This window comes from Onychostoma macrolepis, chromosome 12 (assembly GCF_012432095.1).
Source record: "Onychostoma macrolepis isolate SWU-2019 chromosome 12, ASM1243209v1, whole genome shotgun sequence".
NCBI lineage: Eukaryota > Metazoa > Chordata > Actinopteri > Cypriniformes > Cyprinidae > Onychostoma > Onychostoma macrolepis.
Window position 1 is genome coordinate 14,425,884 of NC_081166.1, and position 17,956 is coordinate 14,443,839.

Genomic DNA, 17,956 nt, shown 5'->3' on the forward strand with positions numbered 1-17,956 from the left:
TAAAATAAAGGGGATTATTTTTTTGTAAAATTTGGTGAATGTGGAATCAGACCTGGCTGTAGGTGCTGGTGGAAAGACGCAAAAGGTCCCTCAACAGGTCCTGATGAACAATCTTATATTCACAGCCCTCGACCTGCAACTTTCGCATCTAAACATCGAGAGCAGAAAAAAAAAAATTAAAACTTCCTACTTGGGATGTTTAAATATACTGGTATTGACAATAATCTAATATTAATCTAACAACAGAAAACACAAAAGTTTAAGAAGAATCTGACTGATAACATTGTTCAGTTTTTTCAAAAGTTCTATAGACATAACGACAACATTGTTCTTGTGAATTTTTTGGCCATGAAAATCGTGTAGTGAAAGCTCTGCAATATCTATTATGCGCCAAATCACTATGCCAGGTTATCATAGCATTGACTCCTACCTCATGCTGAAGAAGAACTCTGTCAATCAGAAGAGCTCTGATGTGCTGTTTCTTCCCATGAAGCTGGAGAGAATAAGAAGATTCATCAGACAATTATACTTTTCAAATAAACGGCACATAAAAGATTTTTTAGTCCCAACTACACACCCTGTTCTCCATCGACTTCTTCACCAAGGTGAAACTCTTCCAACGAGAGTCAAACTCATGTTTGTGGGAACCTCTGAAGTGCATCAAGTCACTGATGATCTGAGGGAGACAAACAACTGATGAATCACAAAACTTTAATGCCTAAGAATTGCTTTATGATCCAATACAAACTTAATGAACTGATCAATTCATTTTGCACAAATATCTACTGTGCACACTTACCTTGATAACGGCGAAAAGGGATTTGGTGTCATCCTCTGAGTGTTCCAGAATGTAATCTACAGAAGAGAATTAGAAGACGCTTGCCTTAAGAATTGTGGGTAATGTATATTAAGTAAATTTTGTGTGCCGGAAGGTGTTCTAAATGAGGATCACTTACGAAGCAACTGTCTCATCACTTTACAGATGGCCTCACGGTAGTTCTCTCTGGACTCATCTGGAAAAATCAGCAAGCTCTTACTGAGAAGCTGATATCCTATTCTATCATCATGATGTACAACAACTTATTCTAACTGGACATTCATCACAACAGGTTTCATAAGCAGAGTTTTAATATGAACTTCCCAGTTTTGGCTTACCATAGTCGACACCAATGTACAGCTTTGTTTCCTCCAAACTAACCATGCTGGGTACACTGCACAAAGGAGAATGGACAACAACAAAAAAATTTTTTTAACAATTTTGAAAGAAATTCATGGCTGCAATTATTTGATGAAAGTACTGTAAATTGTAATGTTTTTTTTGTTTGTTTGTTTGTTTTTTACAATTTCAAATAGCTGTATTCTGCATTTCAAATGTGTAATATATTTTAAAATTAAATTTATTCCTTTGAGGGCAAAGCTAAATTTTTGCAGCCATTTAGCAGTCTTTAACTTTTTTTATTATGAATGTTGAAAACAGTTGTTCTGTTTAATGTTTTTGTGGACACCATGAATAGAAAGTTCAAAAGAACAGCATTTAAATAAACTTTTGTAACATTATAAACATCTGTACTATAACTTTTAACAATTTAATGTGTCCTTGATTAATACAAGTTTTCATTAAATTTATTTAAAAATGAAACAATTTAATCAGTGTTGTGTGTCCCTTCACATATCTGCTGCTTAGACCAAACTTTGCTCTATATCACAGTGAGTTTTAGGACTTACAGGCCGGTTACTGTGGGTCCATCAAGAGGGGGGAGCATGCTACCAGCACCCAGCAGACAGTGCTGGACTATACACAGACTCTGAAGAACATCATCTCTGTTTAAAGTTCAGAAACATGTCAGCATTCGCAAAAGCAATTTAAGAAAATATTCAAGATTTTTAAAACCAATACAGAATGATGTTTTTTTGTCTTTACCATTATTACAGAGTGCACTTTTGACACCTGACCTGCTCATTTCCTGCTCTCCCTGGGAATATTTCTGCAGACGCTGGAGCTCTGGCTGCAGCAACAGGTCCAGAACATAGAAAACAAACGCCGTCTCCTCTGCGCTGGGCACGTGCCACTGGATCTCCAGGTTCCAAAGGTCCCCCGGACGACCCCAGTCCTGTTTAAAGAACAAGAAGGGAGGTAGTGAGAACTCATGGGATCAACAATGATCGAATACAGTGCTCTGTTCTCTCCACTGGTCAAATGTCCTCACATGTACCAGACACATTCACAGTACCTTAATGGGCAAGTACTCTTGCAGGGATTTGTTGAAGCCGCCGGGCACACTGCAGTAGTCTGTGGGGTAAGTGAGCGCTGTGGAACGCAGGATATGGTGTAGCAGGTTGCAGGCCAGAGTGTAGCCCTGCTTACAGTGCAAACGCAGGGTCAGCTGTAGAGTCTGTACCAGCTGTGTGCGGTACGGGAGGAGCTTTTCTCCATCCACACGAGTCACCTGAAGCAAGAAGTGGTGGTAATGTGAGATACACAACAATTGTTGTCTAGTGTCAAAACAGATGTAATGATTGATGTGGAAAAACTCTTCATAAGCAGTGACTCCATTACTGTACCTAATGGAAAGTGCATGTGATACACACTTCATAGTTTAACCTAGTTAAAGGGATAGACCACCTAAATTCTGTCTTCATTTACTCACACTCATGTTGCTCCAAAGCTGTATGACTTTACTTATTCGGTGGAACATAAATTCTATTTTAAAGAATGTTGGTAACCAAACAGTTTCGATTCTCATTGACATTATTATATGAAAAAAACATGGCAGTCAATGGGAACTGAAACTGCTTGATTACTAACAGCATATCGTTTTTTATGTTCTTCAGAAAAAATAAAGTCAAACAGGTTTGGAACAACATGAGGAGGTGAGTAAATTTTTAGGCAGCTATCATGATTTTGTAATACATTTTAAGCTCTTCTGTACATAATCTTTCGTGTGCAGTTTGATATGGTGTTATTTTGACCTCAGACAGCAGCTGAAGGTTCCAGAGCAGTTCTTTGTCCAGTTCTTCCTCATTTGAAACATCTTCATCTGAAACACACCAAAACACAAGTGAGGATGCTGACACAGACTCAAGATAACACAAACTGTCATTTATGTTCTTGTACGTACTGGCAGTTAGATGAGTAATGGCGTTACAGCAGTGTGGAACAAACAGCCTGAGAGACTCAGCCGGGTGACACTGAAACAAAGCAGAGGACAGATGAATCAATGTGGCCCCACAGCTGTGTGTGTATCGGCACAAGTTGGGCAAAGGGAAAGTATTACCTTAGCAGCTGCTCTGCACATGTCTGCCACCATCCTGCCTGCGACACGAGTCTCAAAGATGTTGGTGGTGGCAAAGTTGAAGACTTTCTCGAGAGCAACCTATAGACAGATAACAGCTGTTAACAGATAATATTTAGGTGTATATGAGAAAATACACTGGTCAAAAGTTTGAAATGGGTATCTTTTTACATGTTTTTGAAAGAAATTGTTCACCAAGTCTGTATATATTTGATCAAAAATACAGCAAAAACAGTAATATTGTCAATGATTAAAGAATGTTTTATTTTACATATTGTAAAATACAATTTACTCCTCTGATGCCAAAGCTGTGTATTCAGCAGCCATTACTTCAGTCTTCAGTGTCACAAGATCCTTCAGAAATCATTCTAATATGCTGATTCGGTGCTCAACAAATGTTTCTTATTATCATCACAGTTATTATTGTGAAAATGGTGTTGCGTAATATTTTTTTAAAGAAATTGTGATACATTTTTTTTATTCAGGGTTCTTTTGTAACATTAGAAATATGTCACTTTTGGTTAATGTAATGCATACTTGCTGAATAAAAACGTAAAAAAAAAATAAAATAAAATAAATTACCTCAAACTTTTGTCAGTAGTGTATATGGGTGCCACAAATAATATATTGGCAGTCAAAATATATAGACGGTCAATCTATATTATTTATATATATATATATATATATATATATATATATATATATATATATATATATTTATTTATTTATTTATTTATATATATATATATATATATATATATATATATATATATATATATATATATATATATATATATATATATATATATATATATATATATATATATATATATATATATAATATATACAGTGGATATAAAAGTCTACACACCCCTGTTAAAATGCCAGGTTTCTGTGATGTAAAAACCAAGATTAATCATTTCAGAACTTTTTCCACCTTTAATGTAAACTATAACCTGTACAACTAAATAAAAAAAAAAAACTGAAATATTTTATTATATTCTGCACACCCTCTGAAATATTTTAATATATTCTGCAAACCCTCTTATAACTAAGGATGTGGCTGTGTTCAGAATTAAGCAATCACAGTCACATGTTAAATAGGAGTCAGTACACACCTGCCATCATTTAAAGTGCCTCTGGTTAAACCCAAATAAAGTTTAGCTGTTCTAGTAGGCTTTTCCTGGTATTTTCTTAGTCGCATCTTACAGCAAAAGCCATGGTCCGCAAAGAGCTTCCAAAGCATCAGAGGGATCTCATTGTTGAAAGGTATCAGTCAGGAGAAGTGTGCAAAAGAATTTCCAAGGCATTAGATATACCATGGAACACAGTGAAGACAGTCATTATCAAGTGGAGAAAATATGGCACAACAGTGACATTACCAAGCACTGGATGTCCCTCCAAAATTGATGAAAAGATGAGAAGAAAACTGGTCAGGGAGGTTGCCAAGAGGCCTACAGCAACATTAAAGGAGCTGCTGGAATTTCTGGCAAGTACTGGCTGTGTAGTACATGTGACAACAATCTCCCATATTCTTCATATGTCTGGGCTATGGGGTAGGGTGGCAAGAAAAACATCCAAGCCCGGCTAAATTTTGCAAAAACAAATTATAAGTCTCCCAAAAGCATGTGGTAAAATGTGTTATGGTCTGATGAAACCAAGGTTGAACTTTTTGGTCATAATTCCAAAAGGTATGTTTGGCACAAAAACAACACTGCACATCACCAAAGGAACACCATACCCACAGTGAAGCATGGTGGTGGCATGTTTTTCTTCAGCTGGAACTGGGGCCTTGGTCAAGGTGGAGGAAATTATGAACAGTTCCAAATACCAGTCAATAATGGCACAAAACCTTCAGGCTTCCGCTAGAAAGAGGAACTTCATCTTTCAGCACAAAAACAACCCAAAGCGTACATCCAAATCAACAAAAGAATGGCTTCACCAGAAGAAGATAAAGTTTTGGAATGGCCCAGCCAGAGCCCAGACCTGAATCCGACTGAAAATCTGTGGGGTGATCTGAAGAGGGCTGTGCACAGGAGATGCCCTTGCAATCTGACAGATTTGGAGCATTTTTGCAAAGAAGAGTGGGCAAATATTGCAAAGTCAAGATGTGCCATGCTGATAGACTCGTCCCCAAAAAGTGGTGTAATAAAATCAAAGGGTGCTTCAACAAAGTATTAGTTTAGGGGTGTGCAAACATAGGCAACCACATTATTTTAGTTTTTTTTTTTTTACTCCACCTTTCCTAAAAGATTCCAGTTTTTTTTTAAATTTAGTTGTACAGGTTATAGTTTACATTAAAGGTGGAAAAAGTTCTGAATTTATATATAGATTTTTTTTTACATCACAGAAACCTTGCATTTTAACAGGGGTGTGTAGATGTTTTATATCCACTATATATATAAATAAAGAGAAAAATTTGCTGTCCTCACCGACTTTACACAAATGCAACCACAATGCAAATGCAACATGCTGTCAAATTTGACTGATTGATCAGTCAAAAGAACCGGTGAATCAGTCTATAAAGAGTCACTGGTCTGACAACTCACTTCTTTACTAAATCAGCTCAGATTACTCATTGAGCCGCAGATTAATATAAACCAAGAATGTTAAAAACGCAGACTGCTGTTGTAATAAATGCAATTCTACTGTCTAAAAATTTATATTTATATACATATACACACACACACACACACACACACACACACATATATATATATAAGGTTAGAAAAATCTAATTACTAAGAGGCAAAGAAAACAGAGGTCTGAGACTTTTTTTTTGTAATAAACAGTGTTTCCATTAAAGAAAATGTATAAAGCAAACAAAAAAAAACCTTGAATATCTCCATGGAACACTGTGTTAGAATGGTGCTGAAGGTGGATGAAAGGCCCAGCTCCACCAGACTCTCTAAATGAGTCATTTTCTCTGTCTCCGTCTCCTCGCGCGTCTGCTCCAGAGTGCTGCTGTCAATCAATGCAAAACACCTACAGACACACAAAATAGGGCATAAGCCACAACAATAGTGTATTATTCTTTTTCCAGGCACACACATTTCACTGAATGACTCACCTGTCCATGAACTGCAGAACAAAGTCTTCAAACTCAGCGGAAGCCGAGCACAACTCTCTCTCCGTCTACAACAAATAAAAGATTTTATGACAGAATACAGAAAGAATAATTATGTAAAATCTCTGCAGTGGGTCTTTTACATAAGATTTCAGAGCCCTACCTCTGTCAAGTCATTCTTCTCATGGAGGGCTGATGAACAGTCCACCAAAGGCACTAAAGTAGTAAAAGTAGCAATGAACTGGAACGTGATCTAAAAACAAAATGTGTGAACATTATTTTAAGTCAATCAGGAATAAAATCACAGTTGAAAGAGCAACAAAAAAGATTCAAAATTCTTTATTTAATTGTAAATGTTTATTTCACAGTTTACCCACCATGCATTTGCTGAAGTCATTAGGATCAACACCAGGCAATGCTCTCATTAGAAGGGGCAGGACGTGCGCAGGACCTTCGGGATAATGTCGGCCACCGCTGAGAAGACTGCGGGCCATGCCAATCATGCAGCTGAGAGTGGCAGTAAGCTGGTGCGGCTCCGTCAGCGTCTCCATAGCAGGATACGTCCTGCAGGGGGCAGCACATTCACACATTTGCTTTTAGTAGGTTCCTCCTTTGGGAAAAATCCAGCTCCTGCTTTACGCTGGATTCTAAAATGACTGCTTACAAAGTCTATTTACAAAGATTAGATCTGTAAATCCTGACAGTGAATAAAAGAAGCCACTATACAGGTTATGATACAGCTTTATGACTTAAAATCATGAATTTATACGGCAACTCATCTTCAATAACTGTTTAAATACTACAAAACTAAGCATATTTAATCAGCTGTAAATCATCATATACTAACAAATTGATCAGAATACATTAAAAAAAGACTGTGGGGTTGAATTCACTTTGCTGGTTTAGCTTTGAAGTCATCGTAACCTTTTTATGTAAATTAGGCTGATTAGTCAGCGCTATCTGCCTGATATTAACGCCTACAGGCCCTGAACATCTCCAGCAGTTCCACACACTCACTTCTCCAGCACAGGTGGGATGACCAGCTCTGGTCTCATCAGGGCCAGGTTCTGCAAGGCCTGAGCTGCATCCATGCTGCCTGTCTTGCTGAACATGGCCATCAGTACCGGCTGCTTCATGCTCTCCACAAAGTCTGTCACGTCCTGGTCCGTGAGTTTGTGACTGGTGGGAACAGGGGTGATCCAGCAGGGTTTCTTATAGCGCTCCCTATGTAGCCGCCGAACCACACTGGCAGGCAGACGCTGTAGAAGCTTCATCAACTTCATCTGGAGAAGAAAATAAGAGACAGACGGCCGCGATATTAAGATATAACTGATGCAGATGGCCAAAACAAATGATTTTTAAATTCATTAAAACACTAATCCTGTAAGAAATTCAGCTAAAGTTTCATCCTGTTTTCTGTAGCACCTCTCACAGTAGTGATAACCCATCTAAAATGCCAGCAGTCTTATATTGACTTTTTGCAAATGAAACCAGCATTTGCCATGTTTTATTTTTTTCTTTTTCAATTAAGCTTTTGGATTCTCCAACTACAGAGAATGCCCCCTTCTCTCAGTCCTGGCAAGATAACGTTTGTATCTTCTGAGACAGCAGTGCCACTCACACATGGAACAGCCTTCAGAACAATAAACTATAAGGTTTCTAGAGAAATGAAACACTGCAATGGGCTTTTCAAACTTCTTCAAATGCCATAAGTCTTTTCCAAAGTTTGTGGTACCAAAATTAAAATTTTAGAATGATCTCAAAATGACAGTTTTTTTTAGTTGCCATGGGACTTATTTCAAACAGTAATAATAATTTAAAAAAAACTGCCATGTGTTATAATTAAAACATTAATAACGGATTGATTTAACATCTATTTCATGCACACAATGTGGATAGGCCACAACAGGTAAACATGTCATCAGTGTGGACGTACTTCATTGTGAACAAAAAGGATGCTAAAGTAGCAATATGCAAAAACTGTGGCTGAAGAACTTTAATATGACTGGCTTAAATTATCACCTATGTATTAAATGTATTATTCAAAGTTTATTTTCTGTTCCACTTTTCACCTCGGAAAAAAACATTTCGGTGCATCACTACTTTTGAACAGTAATGTAGCGAGGCATAAAGATTTAGCAATACTCTGTGACATTAACACTCTTGAATAACATTTAGTTTCAAAGAAAAATGTCTGAGCTAAATGATAAAATTTGCAAGCTATCCTTGTGATACTGTATGGTACTCTACTGAGTCATGAGTGCAAGAAAAGAATGCATGTCTAGCATGATAGGTGGTCAGTAACTGGAAAGTTGTTAGTGGTGTTTCAGTAGCTGGAATGTGAAGTGACCTCACTCTGTCAAAGGATCATCTGTCACTGCATATCTCCCTCTTGCATGCAAACATAAAACTCAGTTGACAACACACAAACCACAGACAGTTCCATAATTGATTTGAGAAGTGGGCTGGACTTTAAGGGGGACAAGATCTTGCACCGCACAAATTGTTTTTCCTAATCGGGAACATCTTACCAGCCAGCGTCCATTGTTTGAAGGGTGGTAGAAAGATGCAATACTACTGAAGAGCCCATTAAGCTTTTTCTGGACCTGATTCTGTGGGCCACCCTGAAAAAAATAATAAAGATCTGTAAATAAATGCATCCTTTAATAACTAACCTATAATAGCAGGAGCGTGATTCATGAGACTTACAAGCATAGAGGAAATCCAGAGGACCACGTGACCGATATCGTAGGAGTTGGTTAAGTATCTGGGAACGACCATTTGGCTGGTGCCAACAGGAAGATTGAAGCTACGCAGGATCCTGGTGAAGATCTGAAGCAATACAACAAAGTATCAGTATAAAATGCTCTGATGTCTTTAGATCATCATCTACTACACTATGGTTCAAAAGTCTGGGGTCAGTAAGCTTTTTTGGAAATAATCTGGTACTTTTCAGAAAGGATTTCAAATAAATGCTGTTCTTGAACTTACTCTTGATCAAAGAATCATGAAAAGAATTATGCACAAAAATATCAAGCAGCACAACTGTTTTCAACATTGATAATAATTGTCTCATAAGCACCAAATCAGCACATTAGAATGATTTCTAAAGAATCTGTGACACTGAAGACAGGAGATTCAATTATATTTTAGAATATATTAAAATAAAAAAACTGCTACATTAAATTATAATAATAATAATAATTCACAATCTTACTGTTTTTACTGTACTTTTCACCAAATAAATGCAACCTTAGTAAGAGACTTGTTTCAAAAACATCACCCCAAAATTTTGAACAGCAGCATATATAAGCAGGAAAGTACCTTGGGAATGTATGGATCCCAGTTCACATAACCAATGTTGTCATTAGCCAGACGTGCAAAAAGATTCATTAAATTCTGTAAGAGGAGACAAGAGTTAACAGAGGATTGAATGCCAATGGTGACATAATATTTAGCACTTTAACAAATGAATTCATGAATGAGAAGTACTTACACCCTCCCAAGCAGGCAGGTTTTGCACTGAAACCCAGAGATCCATCAGTTCATCAAACCATAACCTAAAACATGCACAAATCCTCCTATTACACTGGGTCAGACTTATTGGTTGCACTTTATGATTACTGAGTAATTTATTTTAGATTGCAACCCTCTTATTTCATTACTAAATTGCATAAGAGAGTCTTACTTGAAGCCTTTGTCATGCTGTTCTGGGGGCATGATGGTGGGCAAGAAGAGCTCAAAGTAGCCAATGGCCTTCTGCATAGTGACATCAAACGGGCACAGTAATGGCCGCCACTCATCAAGCATCTCCTGTGTGGCTGACTCAGGGAAATAACTATGCACACACATGGGGACACACGCACAAACATTATGAGAACCAAATCACACGTCATTTTCTCAGATCCATGGTTGTTTATTTATTACGTGAGCTCTTGCAAAATGATGAAAAGTGGTTGTTATATGAATGAAACGGTCAACAGTATAATGTGTTAAGAGAGCTGTAATCGGCTCAGTGTGAAAGCTGTGGGCTTGTCTAACAACGGCCTGATTACATGATTCTTTCAACAGCACAACGAAAAGCTGATTAACACAATGTGCAATTCTTTTGTGAAAGGGGTCGAACATTTATAGGCACATTAGTGAATGACGAAGGACTGAAAGTACTTACAGTCTGCAGCTCTTGACTAGTGTCTTCAACACATTCTCCACTGAGCTAGAGGGAGGAAAAAGGGAAAGAAAGGAAGTGCATTAATATAATATGAAAGACTAGGCTCATTTGAGTTTGAAGCAATAGATGCGATTAGACCACGTGCAAAGCAGAAATCCAACTACAGTGTTTTGTGAAAGTGTAAATGAGTTTCCCAACACCAGAGCCTGGGCACATGAGTGCAACATGCCAGGTTATCAGGTTCTCCTCGGGTCCTTTTAACAAGGGAGCTCAAAAACGCTGAATACAGTCACACTGCACCTACAGCCAATTCAAATCAGGAAGCTGCTCCTAAATATATATATATATATATATATATATATATATATATATATATATATATATACAGTGAGGAAAATAAGTATTTGAACACCCTGCTATTTTGCAAGTTCTCCCACTTAGAAATCATGGAGGGTCTGAAATTGTCATCGAGGTGCATGTCCACTGTGAGAGACATAATCTAAAAAAAATCCAGAAATCACAATGTATGATTTTTAACTATTTATTTGTATGATACAGCTGCAAATAAGTATTTGAACACCTGTCTATCAGCTAGAATTCTGACCCTCAAAGACCTGTTAGTCTGCCTTTAAAATGTCCACCTCCACTCCATTTATTATCCTAAATTAGATGCACCTGTTTGAGGTCGTTAGCTGCATAAAGACACCTGTCCACCCCATACAATCAGTAAGAATCCAACTACTAACATGGCTAAGACCAAAGAGCTGTCCAAAGACACTAGAGACAAAATTGTACACCTCCACAAGGCTGGAAAGGGCTACGGGAAATTGCCAAGCAGCTTGGTGAAAAAGGTCCACTGTTGGAGCAATCATTAGAAAATGGAAGAAGCTAAACATGACTGTCAATCTCCCTCGGACTGGGGCTCCATGCAAGATCTCACCGTGGGGTCTCAATGATCCTAAGAAAGGTGAGAAATCAGCCCAGAACTACACGGGAGGAGCTGGTCAATGACCTGAAAAGAGCTGGGACCACCGCTTCCAAGGTTACTGTTGGTAATACACTAAGACGTCATGGTTTGAAATCATGCATGGCATGGAAGGTTCCCCTGCTTAAACCAGCACATGTCCAGGCCCGACTTAAGTTTGCCAATGACCATTTGGATGATCCAGAGGAGTCATGGGAGAAAGTCATGTGGTCAGATGAGACCAAAATAGAACTTTTGGTCATAATTCCACTAAACGTGTTTGGAGGAAGAAGAATGATGAGTACCATCCCAAGAACACCATCCCTACTGTGAAGCATGGGGTGGTAGCATCATGCTTTGGGGTGTTTTTCTGCACATGGGACAGGGCGACTGCACTGTATTAAGGAGAGGATGACCGGGGCCATGTATTGCGAGATTTTGGGGAACAACCTCCTTCCCTCAGTTAGAGCATTGAAGATGGGTCGAGGCTGGGTCTTCCAACATGACAATGACCAAGCACACAGCCAGGATAACCAAGGAGTGGCTCTGTAAGAAGCATATCAAGGTTCTGGCGTGGCCTAGCCAGTCTCAGACCTAAACCCAATAGAGAATCTTTGAGGGAGCTCAAACTCCGTATTTCTCAGCAACAGGCCAGAAACCTGACTGATCTAGAGAAGATCTGTGTGGAGGTGGGCCAAAATCCCTCCTGCAGTGTGTGCAAACCTGGTGAAAAACTACAGGAAACGCTTTGACCTCTGTAATTGCAAACAAAGGCTACTGTACCAAATATTAACATTGATTTTCTCAGGTGTTCAAATACTTATTTGCAGCTGTATCATACAAATAAATAGTTAAAAATCATACATTGTGATTTCTGGATTTTTTTTTTTTAGATTATGTCTCTCACAGTGGACATGCACCTACGATGACAATTTCAAACCCCTCCATGATTTCTAAGTGGGAGAACTTGCAAAATAGCAGGGTGTTCAAATACTTATTTTCCTCACTGTGTATATATATATATATTTTATTTTATTTTTTTTACCTTGTCAAAGTTGGCCAAGATGTGCAAACCGCTGGCTGTGGATTATGACTTATGAATACAATTATACTAGTAAATGCTGTAAATAGAGATGATGAACTATTTGATAAGGATTTTAGCCTTAAAGGGATAATTCTCCCAAAAGTGAAAATTCTGTCATTAATTACTCACCCTGATATCGTTCCAAACCCCTACGACCTTTGTTCATCTTCGTAATGCAAATTAAGATATTTTTGATGCAACTGACACGATCAAGGACAAGAAAGGTAGTAAGGAAGGACATCATTAAAATAGTCTGTGTGACATCTGTGGTTCAAACATAATTTTAGGAAGCTACGAAAATACTTTAACAAAGTCCTTACTACCTTTCTGGACCTTGAACGTGGTAGTTGCGTTGTGGTCTATGCAGGGTCAGAAAGCTCTCGGATTTCATCAAAAAAATCTTAATTTATGTTCCAAAGATGAATGAAGATCTTCCGGTTTTGGAATGACATGAGGGTGAGTAATGAATGAAAGAATTGTTAATTTTTGGCTGTGGTGCTCACAGCATTTTTTTGAGGACTATGACAGTGATTTACTATAAAATGTATATTCGGCCAAACCATTTATTAGATTTCTATCAAATAATGCTATTGAAGGGCTCTATAAATCATTCTGTGCCATTTTAACTCTTCTGCAACATTTTTTACATATTGTGTGAAGTTATGATTTATTCAACCTGCATTCTGTTCCATTCTGATATGGTCAATCCAGCTAGTTTTTTTGAATGCAAGAACACTAAATTAAGCCCCTTAAAACACATCTGACTGGGGTCTACTGATCCTGATCGTTCAAGGCTTACTTAAAAGGACAGTTCATTCAAATATGAATATTCTATTTATCATTCCAAAATTCATGACTTTCTTTCTATTGTGGAACATAATAGATATTTTGAGATATGTGTTTTTTTTTTTATATATATGGAAGTCAATGGGCTCCAGTGTTGTTTGGTTTTCAACGTTCTTCAAAATATCTTCTTTTGTGTTCCGCAGAAGTCAGTCATAAAGGTTTGCAATGACATGGTGGGATTTCATTTTGGGGGGAATATATCCCTTTAAAATAGGCCTGTCAACTAGTTGTTCAGATAACCCACTGACTAGTTAATAATTAAAATATGTTGTCTTGTACATCCCCAGTTCTAAAAATACAGCCCAGCGAAACTTAGCAAGACACAGCAGCTGTTGATCTTCCTCTTGGTACAAGTGTAAACAAACACCTTCCACATTCAGCACTCTCTCAGTTCAGGCAAGATTAAAATAGAACACAATGATACCAGAACCCAAGGGAAAAATTGGCAAAAGTTGGGTGACCTTGCCCTCTAAATCAGTGAGCCAAAGTGATCCGACCCACATATACAGCCTGACCTAAAAGAAACAGGACTGACAACAGACTACACTGTGTTTCCCAAAAGCGCTGTGAGCTTAAAGGGATAGTCCACTCTAAATTAAATTCAATCATCATTTTCTCACCTTCACATCATTCATATTTATGACTTTCCTGCTTTTGTGGAATCCAAACAAAGATATTTTCTCTGAGAATTGTCTCAGTATTTTTTTGTCCACAGAATAGGAGTCACTGGGCTCCAATGTTGTTTGCTTCTCAACCTTCAAAATATCTTATTTTGTGTTTTTAGGTGAACTATCCCACTATGCAATTTGTACAAGTGGTCACTACAATCTATAGAGTGCAACAGTGCATGCTCACTTTTTCAGTAGCGTTGGTTCAGAAAATATGTGTAATACATTTTTGTCCCATAGGAATTAAAAAAAAAAAAAAACTTTATTAAAGCGATATTATAATTTTGAAGTTGTTGATTTTATCTATAAAAACAACATTTTATAAGAATATATATATATATATATATATATATATATATATATATATATATATATATATATATATATATATATATATATATATATATATATTTTCATATTGTGTATGTATGCACCCTTGGTACATATGATCAAAGGCGGCTGTGAAAATTAATCTGCATTGTTAAACCTTTTGATCTTTTATTTAAAAATAATTCACAAAAATCTAACCTTTCATTGGATAATAAGAATTTAAAATGGGGGGAAATATCATTATGAAATAAACGTTTTTCTCAAATACACGTTGGACACAATTATTGGCACCTCTAGAAATTCTTATGAGTAAAATATCTCTGAAGTATATTCCCATTCATATTCGCAATTTTGAGCACTCCAGGGTGATTATGAACATGACATTATCCAGCCATGGCTTCCTGTTTCACAGAAATATAAATATAAATTCCCTTAACTATCCATCACAACAAGAAAAACCAAAGAATATATTTCTTATGTGCAGCAAAGATAATTGAGCTTCACAAATTAGTGGAGTGGCTTTAAGAAAAGAGCTAGAACAGTGAAAATTTCCATTTCCACCATCAGGGCAATAATTAAGAATTTCCAATCAACATAAAATGTTACGAAACTGCCTGGAAGAGGACGTGTGTCTATATCGTCCTAATGCACGACGAGTAGGAGAGTTTGAGTGGCTGAAGACTCTCCAAGGACCACAGCTGGAGAATTGCAGAAAATAGTTGAGTCTCGGGGTCAGAAAACCTTAAAAAGAAAAATTGTCAAACAGCACCTACATCACCACATGTTATTCGGGAGGGATTCAAGAGAAATTCTCCTCGCTCAACCAAAAACAAACTCCAGCATATTCAGTTATCAGACACGACTGGAACGTCAAATGGGACTGGCTTCTATGGTCAGATAAAACTAAAAAAAAAATGAGTTTTTTAGCAGCAAACACTCAAGATGGGTGTGGGCCTATATTTCTGCTGGAGGTCCTGGACATCTTGTTTAGACACATGGCATCATGGATTCTATCAAATACCTACAGATCAAACAAATCAATAAGTGACTGACACTGTTAGAAATCTTATAATGGGCCATGTTTGGATCTTCCAACCGTACAATAATACAAACACAAACCTCAAAACAAGCATAAAACCAAGCTTCTGCTTTGGCCATTCCAGTCCTCTGACCTGAACCCTATAGAAAATGAGTGGGGTGAACTGAAGAGAAGGATGAAGGAATGGTCTCTGATCTCTTGTCAGGTGTTCTCCTCATCAGGCATTATAGGAGAAAATTTAGAGCTGTTAAACTGGCATATGGAGGTTTCAAAAAGTATTGAATAAAAGGGCCAACGTGTAGTAGAGAAAAACGTTTATTTCATAATGATATTTCCCCCCCATTTAAAATTATTATTATCCAATGAAAGGTTAGATTTTTGTGAATTTTTTTTAATAAAAGATCAAAAGGATTAACTATGCAGATTAATTTTCACAGCCTTCTTTGATCATATTTACCAAGGGTGCCGATATTTTTGGCCATGACTGTATACATGTATGCTCCAGGCTACATTGTTGTTCTGCAAGATGCGTGCAGCTTTGTTTAGTAAGAGTTAAGCAGTGTACCTTTAAAAATCAGTTGAAATCATGCAAACGAATGGTTTCAACAAAAGTACACCAACAATTTACAACCTCTCAATTATTTCCCTATGGAGAAAATGAACGTAGTTTTGAACTTCCAGAACACGTCTGCTGCACTCTATATGCTTATGATGCTTTTTGGAAAACACAGCTTTGATTAGTAACTTTTTTAATATAAACCCTTCGCCCACCTGTAAGAACAATCAAACAAAGGATTCTTAGATAAAGAGAATGAAGTCACAGCGATGAGTCTATCCCATTCCTGGAGGAGGTATGCTGCAGAACAGTTACTTACAACAAATTGTTTTGTCATTGTGCTGTTGTAGTTTGTCAGGAGAGTTCTTAGCCTAAATATAAGAGCTGACTGACACCTCTGAGCATCCAGGAATTGTGTTTGACAGACAAAGATGAAATATTAGAAACTTTAAAAGGAGCACCATTTCCTGATGTGTTTATGAAGCATGTTATTAAGTGGATTCGACTAGGCTACTACAGAAACAAAGATTATGAATACAAATGCAGGTGTAAGCTGTGGTGGGATTTTCATTTAGATTGTTGATTTGCTTTTCATTTTGGACACATGCAAATAAATATAAGCGGCTGCCCTTGGAAAGGTACAGTGCAACATGTAAAACATGGGCTGTGCTTACCGCTTGCGCACAATACTAAGCAATTTTTGTTTAGTTGAGGCTTCTGCTCGATAACTGAATGTGAGAAAAGGAAAAATGCATAAGCCAGTGCTAGACATACCAATAACATCAATCTCACAGTTGTAATTGTTTAATAGGTTCTTCTTAGAATTCCGGGGTTGTTAAATAGGAATGGTTGTGTTACAAGAGTGCTCAGTAAAAGGCCTGAAATGTGGGAAGACAAAAATAAAACAAGATAAAGCAAATTGCTAAATCTTAGGCAGCACGTCAGGGTCCTTCGTTTCCATGAACCAATCTTGGCACTGACAATTTTTTTACTCCCTTAAACCTCACCTCGCCCTGTACAATGAATCATATGTCATATGTGTGTTCACCATACAGAAATATGTCATGAACAGGCCCACAAAGAAACTGAAGACTTAATTTCATATTTTCTGTGCTGATTTTGGGAGGGAAATCTATTGAATGGGTTTAAAGGCCCCCCAGAAATCAAAATTAAAGTCTTTTTGGGTTAGTATCAATATGTTAGTCTTAAGGTTATCTATAAGGCAGTGTGCTCCAAAACAGTGACAATATTCGCATTTAGAAGATATAAGCATTCAAAGCTTGCAGTTGTCACTTCTGCCAAAACGGATCAACGACGTCACATCGTACTTCAGCTTCTCATCAAATCTTCAGAACAATCAAACGCTCTGTAGAATCCAAAGCACCCGCCCCCTACACTACAAATAGATGCTGAAGCCGGTCAATTGTTCACAGTGTAGTATTTCCTGTACAGTGAATAGCACGAAGTGTACAATGTATGCGATAGGGAACGATTCAGACAGTGTAAATATGCTTTCGAATGGGGCAAATGAGGTCTGGTTTTACGTTGTGTCACGCGAACCATGGCAGCGCGCAATGTCTGATCCGGACTTTGGCTCCGGTCTAGAGACGCGATCGCACGGAGCGGATCATATGCGCGAGTCTGCATATATTAAACATTTTTAAAACTACACAGCCTCAGCTTGATTATGGGTATGGTTGTCAAATTAGACTATGGCTGTCAAATGCGGCTTTACCGATCTCAAGTACGGCTCTGGCCTGAGCAGATATAAACGCTATTGGCTATTTTAAAAAGGGGGCGGGGCTGCTCGATATGTCCGATATCTTATCGATATCTTCCTGTTTCAGTTGAAATTACGTAGCCACCACATAGAATAACGCTGCGTGTTTAAAAGCACTTCAGGGGACCTTTAAATATTGTAAAACTAGTTATAAATAT

At 37.6% G+C, this 17,956-nt stretch overlaps 1 protein-coding gene across 2 annotated transcripts in view; it reads right to left on the reverse strand.

Moving 5' to 3' along the window:
• The window catches only part of psme4b (proteasome activator subunit 4b), a 33,149-nt gene that overhangs the window by 11,725 nt on the left and 3,468 nt on the right, over window positions 1-17,956 (reverse strand). Inside the window, exons 4-27 of one of the 2 annotated variants that reach the window (XM_058793632.1) lie at window positions 16,693-16,746; window positions 10,532-10,576; window positions 10,049-10,198; window positions 9,857-9,920; window positions 9,685-9,759; window positions 9,070-9,192; window positions 8,892-8,984; window positions 7,378-7,643; window positions 6,738-6,924; window positions 6,524-6,613; window positions 6,364-6,428; window positions 6,128-6,278; window positions 3,276-3,374; window positions 3,120-3,189; window positions 2,971-3,038; window positions 2,232-2,447; window positions 1,954-2,111; window positions 1,726-1,821; window positions 1,156-1,211; window positions 957-1,013; window positions 800-855; window positions 578-676; window positions 431-493; window positions 53-148 (exon numbers count right to left, since the gene is read on the reverse strand). In XM_058793632.1, the coding sequence (XP_058649615.1) occupies window positions 53-148; window positions 431-493; window positions 578-676; window positions 800-855; window positions 957-1,013; window positions 1,156-1,211; window positions 1,726-1,821; window positions 1,954-2,111; window positions 2,232-2,447; window positions 2,971-3,038; window positions 3,120-3,189; window positions 3,276-3,374; window positions 6,128-6,278; window positions 6,364-6,428; window positions 6,524-6,613; window positions 6,738-6,924; window positions 7,378-7,643; window positions 8,892-8,984; window positions 9,070-9,192; window positions 9,685-9,759; window positions 9,857-9,920; window positions 10,049-10,198; window positions 10,532-10,576; window positions 16,693-16,746 (2,497 nt within the window). The remainder of the gene's footprint in view (window positions 1-52; window positions 149-430; window positions 494-577; window positions 677-799; window positions 856-956; window positions 1,014-1,155; window positions 1,212-1,725; window positions 1,822-1,953; window positions 2,112-2,231; window positions 2,448-2,970; window positions 3,039-3,119; window positions 3,190-3,275; window positions 3,375-6,127; window positions 6,279-6,363; window positions 6,429-6,523; window positions 6,614-6,737; window positions 6,925-7,377; window positions 7,644-8,891; window positions 8,985-9,069; window positions 9,193-9,684; window positions 9,760-9,856; window positions 9,921-10,048; window positions 10,199-10,531; window positions 10,577-16,692; window positions 16,747-17,956) is intronic. The other variant, XM_058793633.1, reaches the window with a different exon arrangement.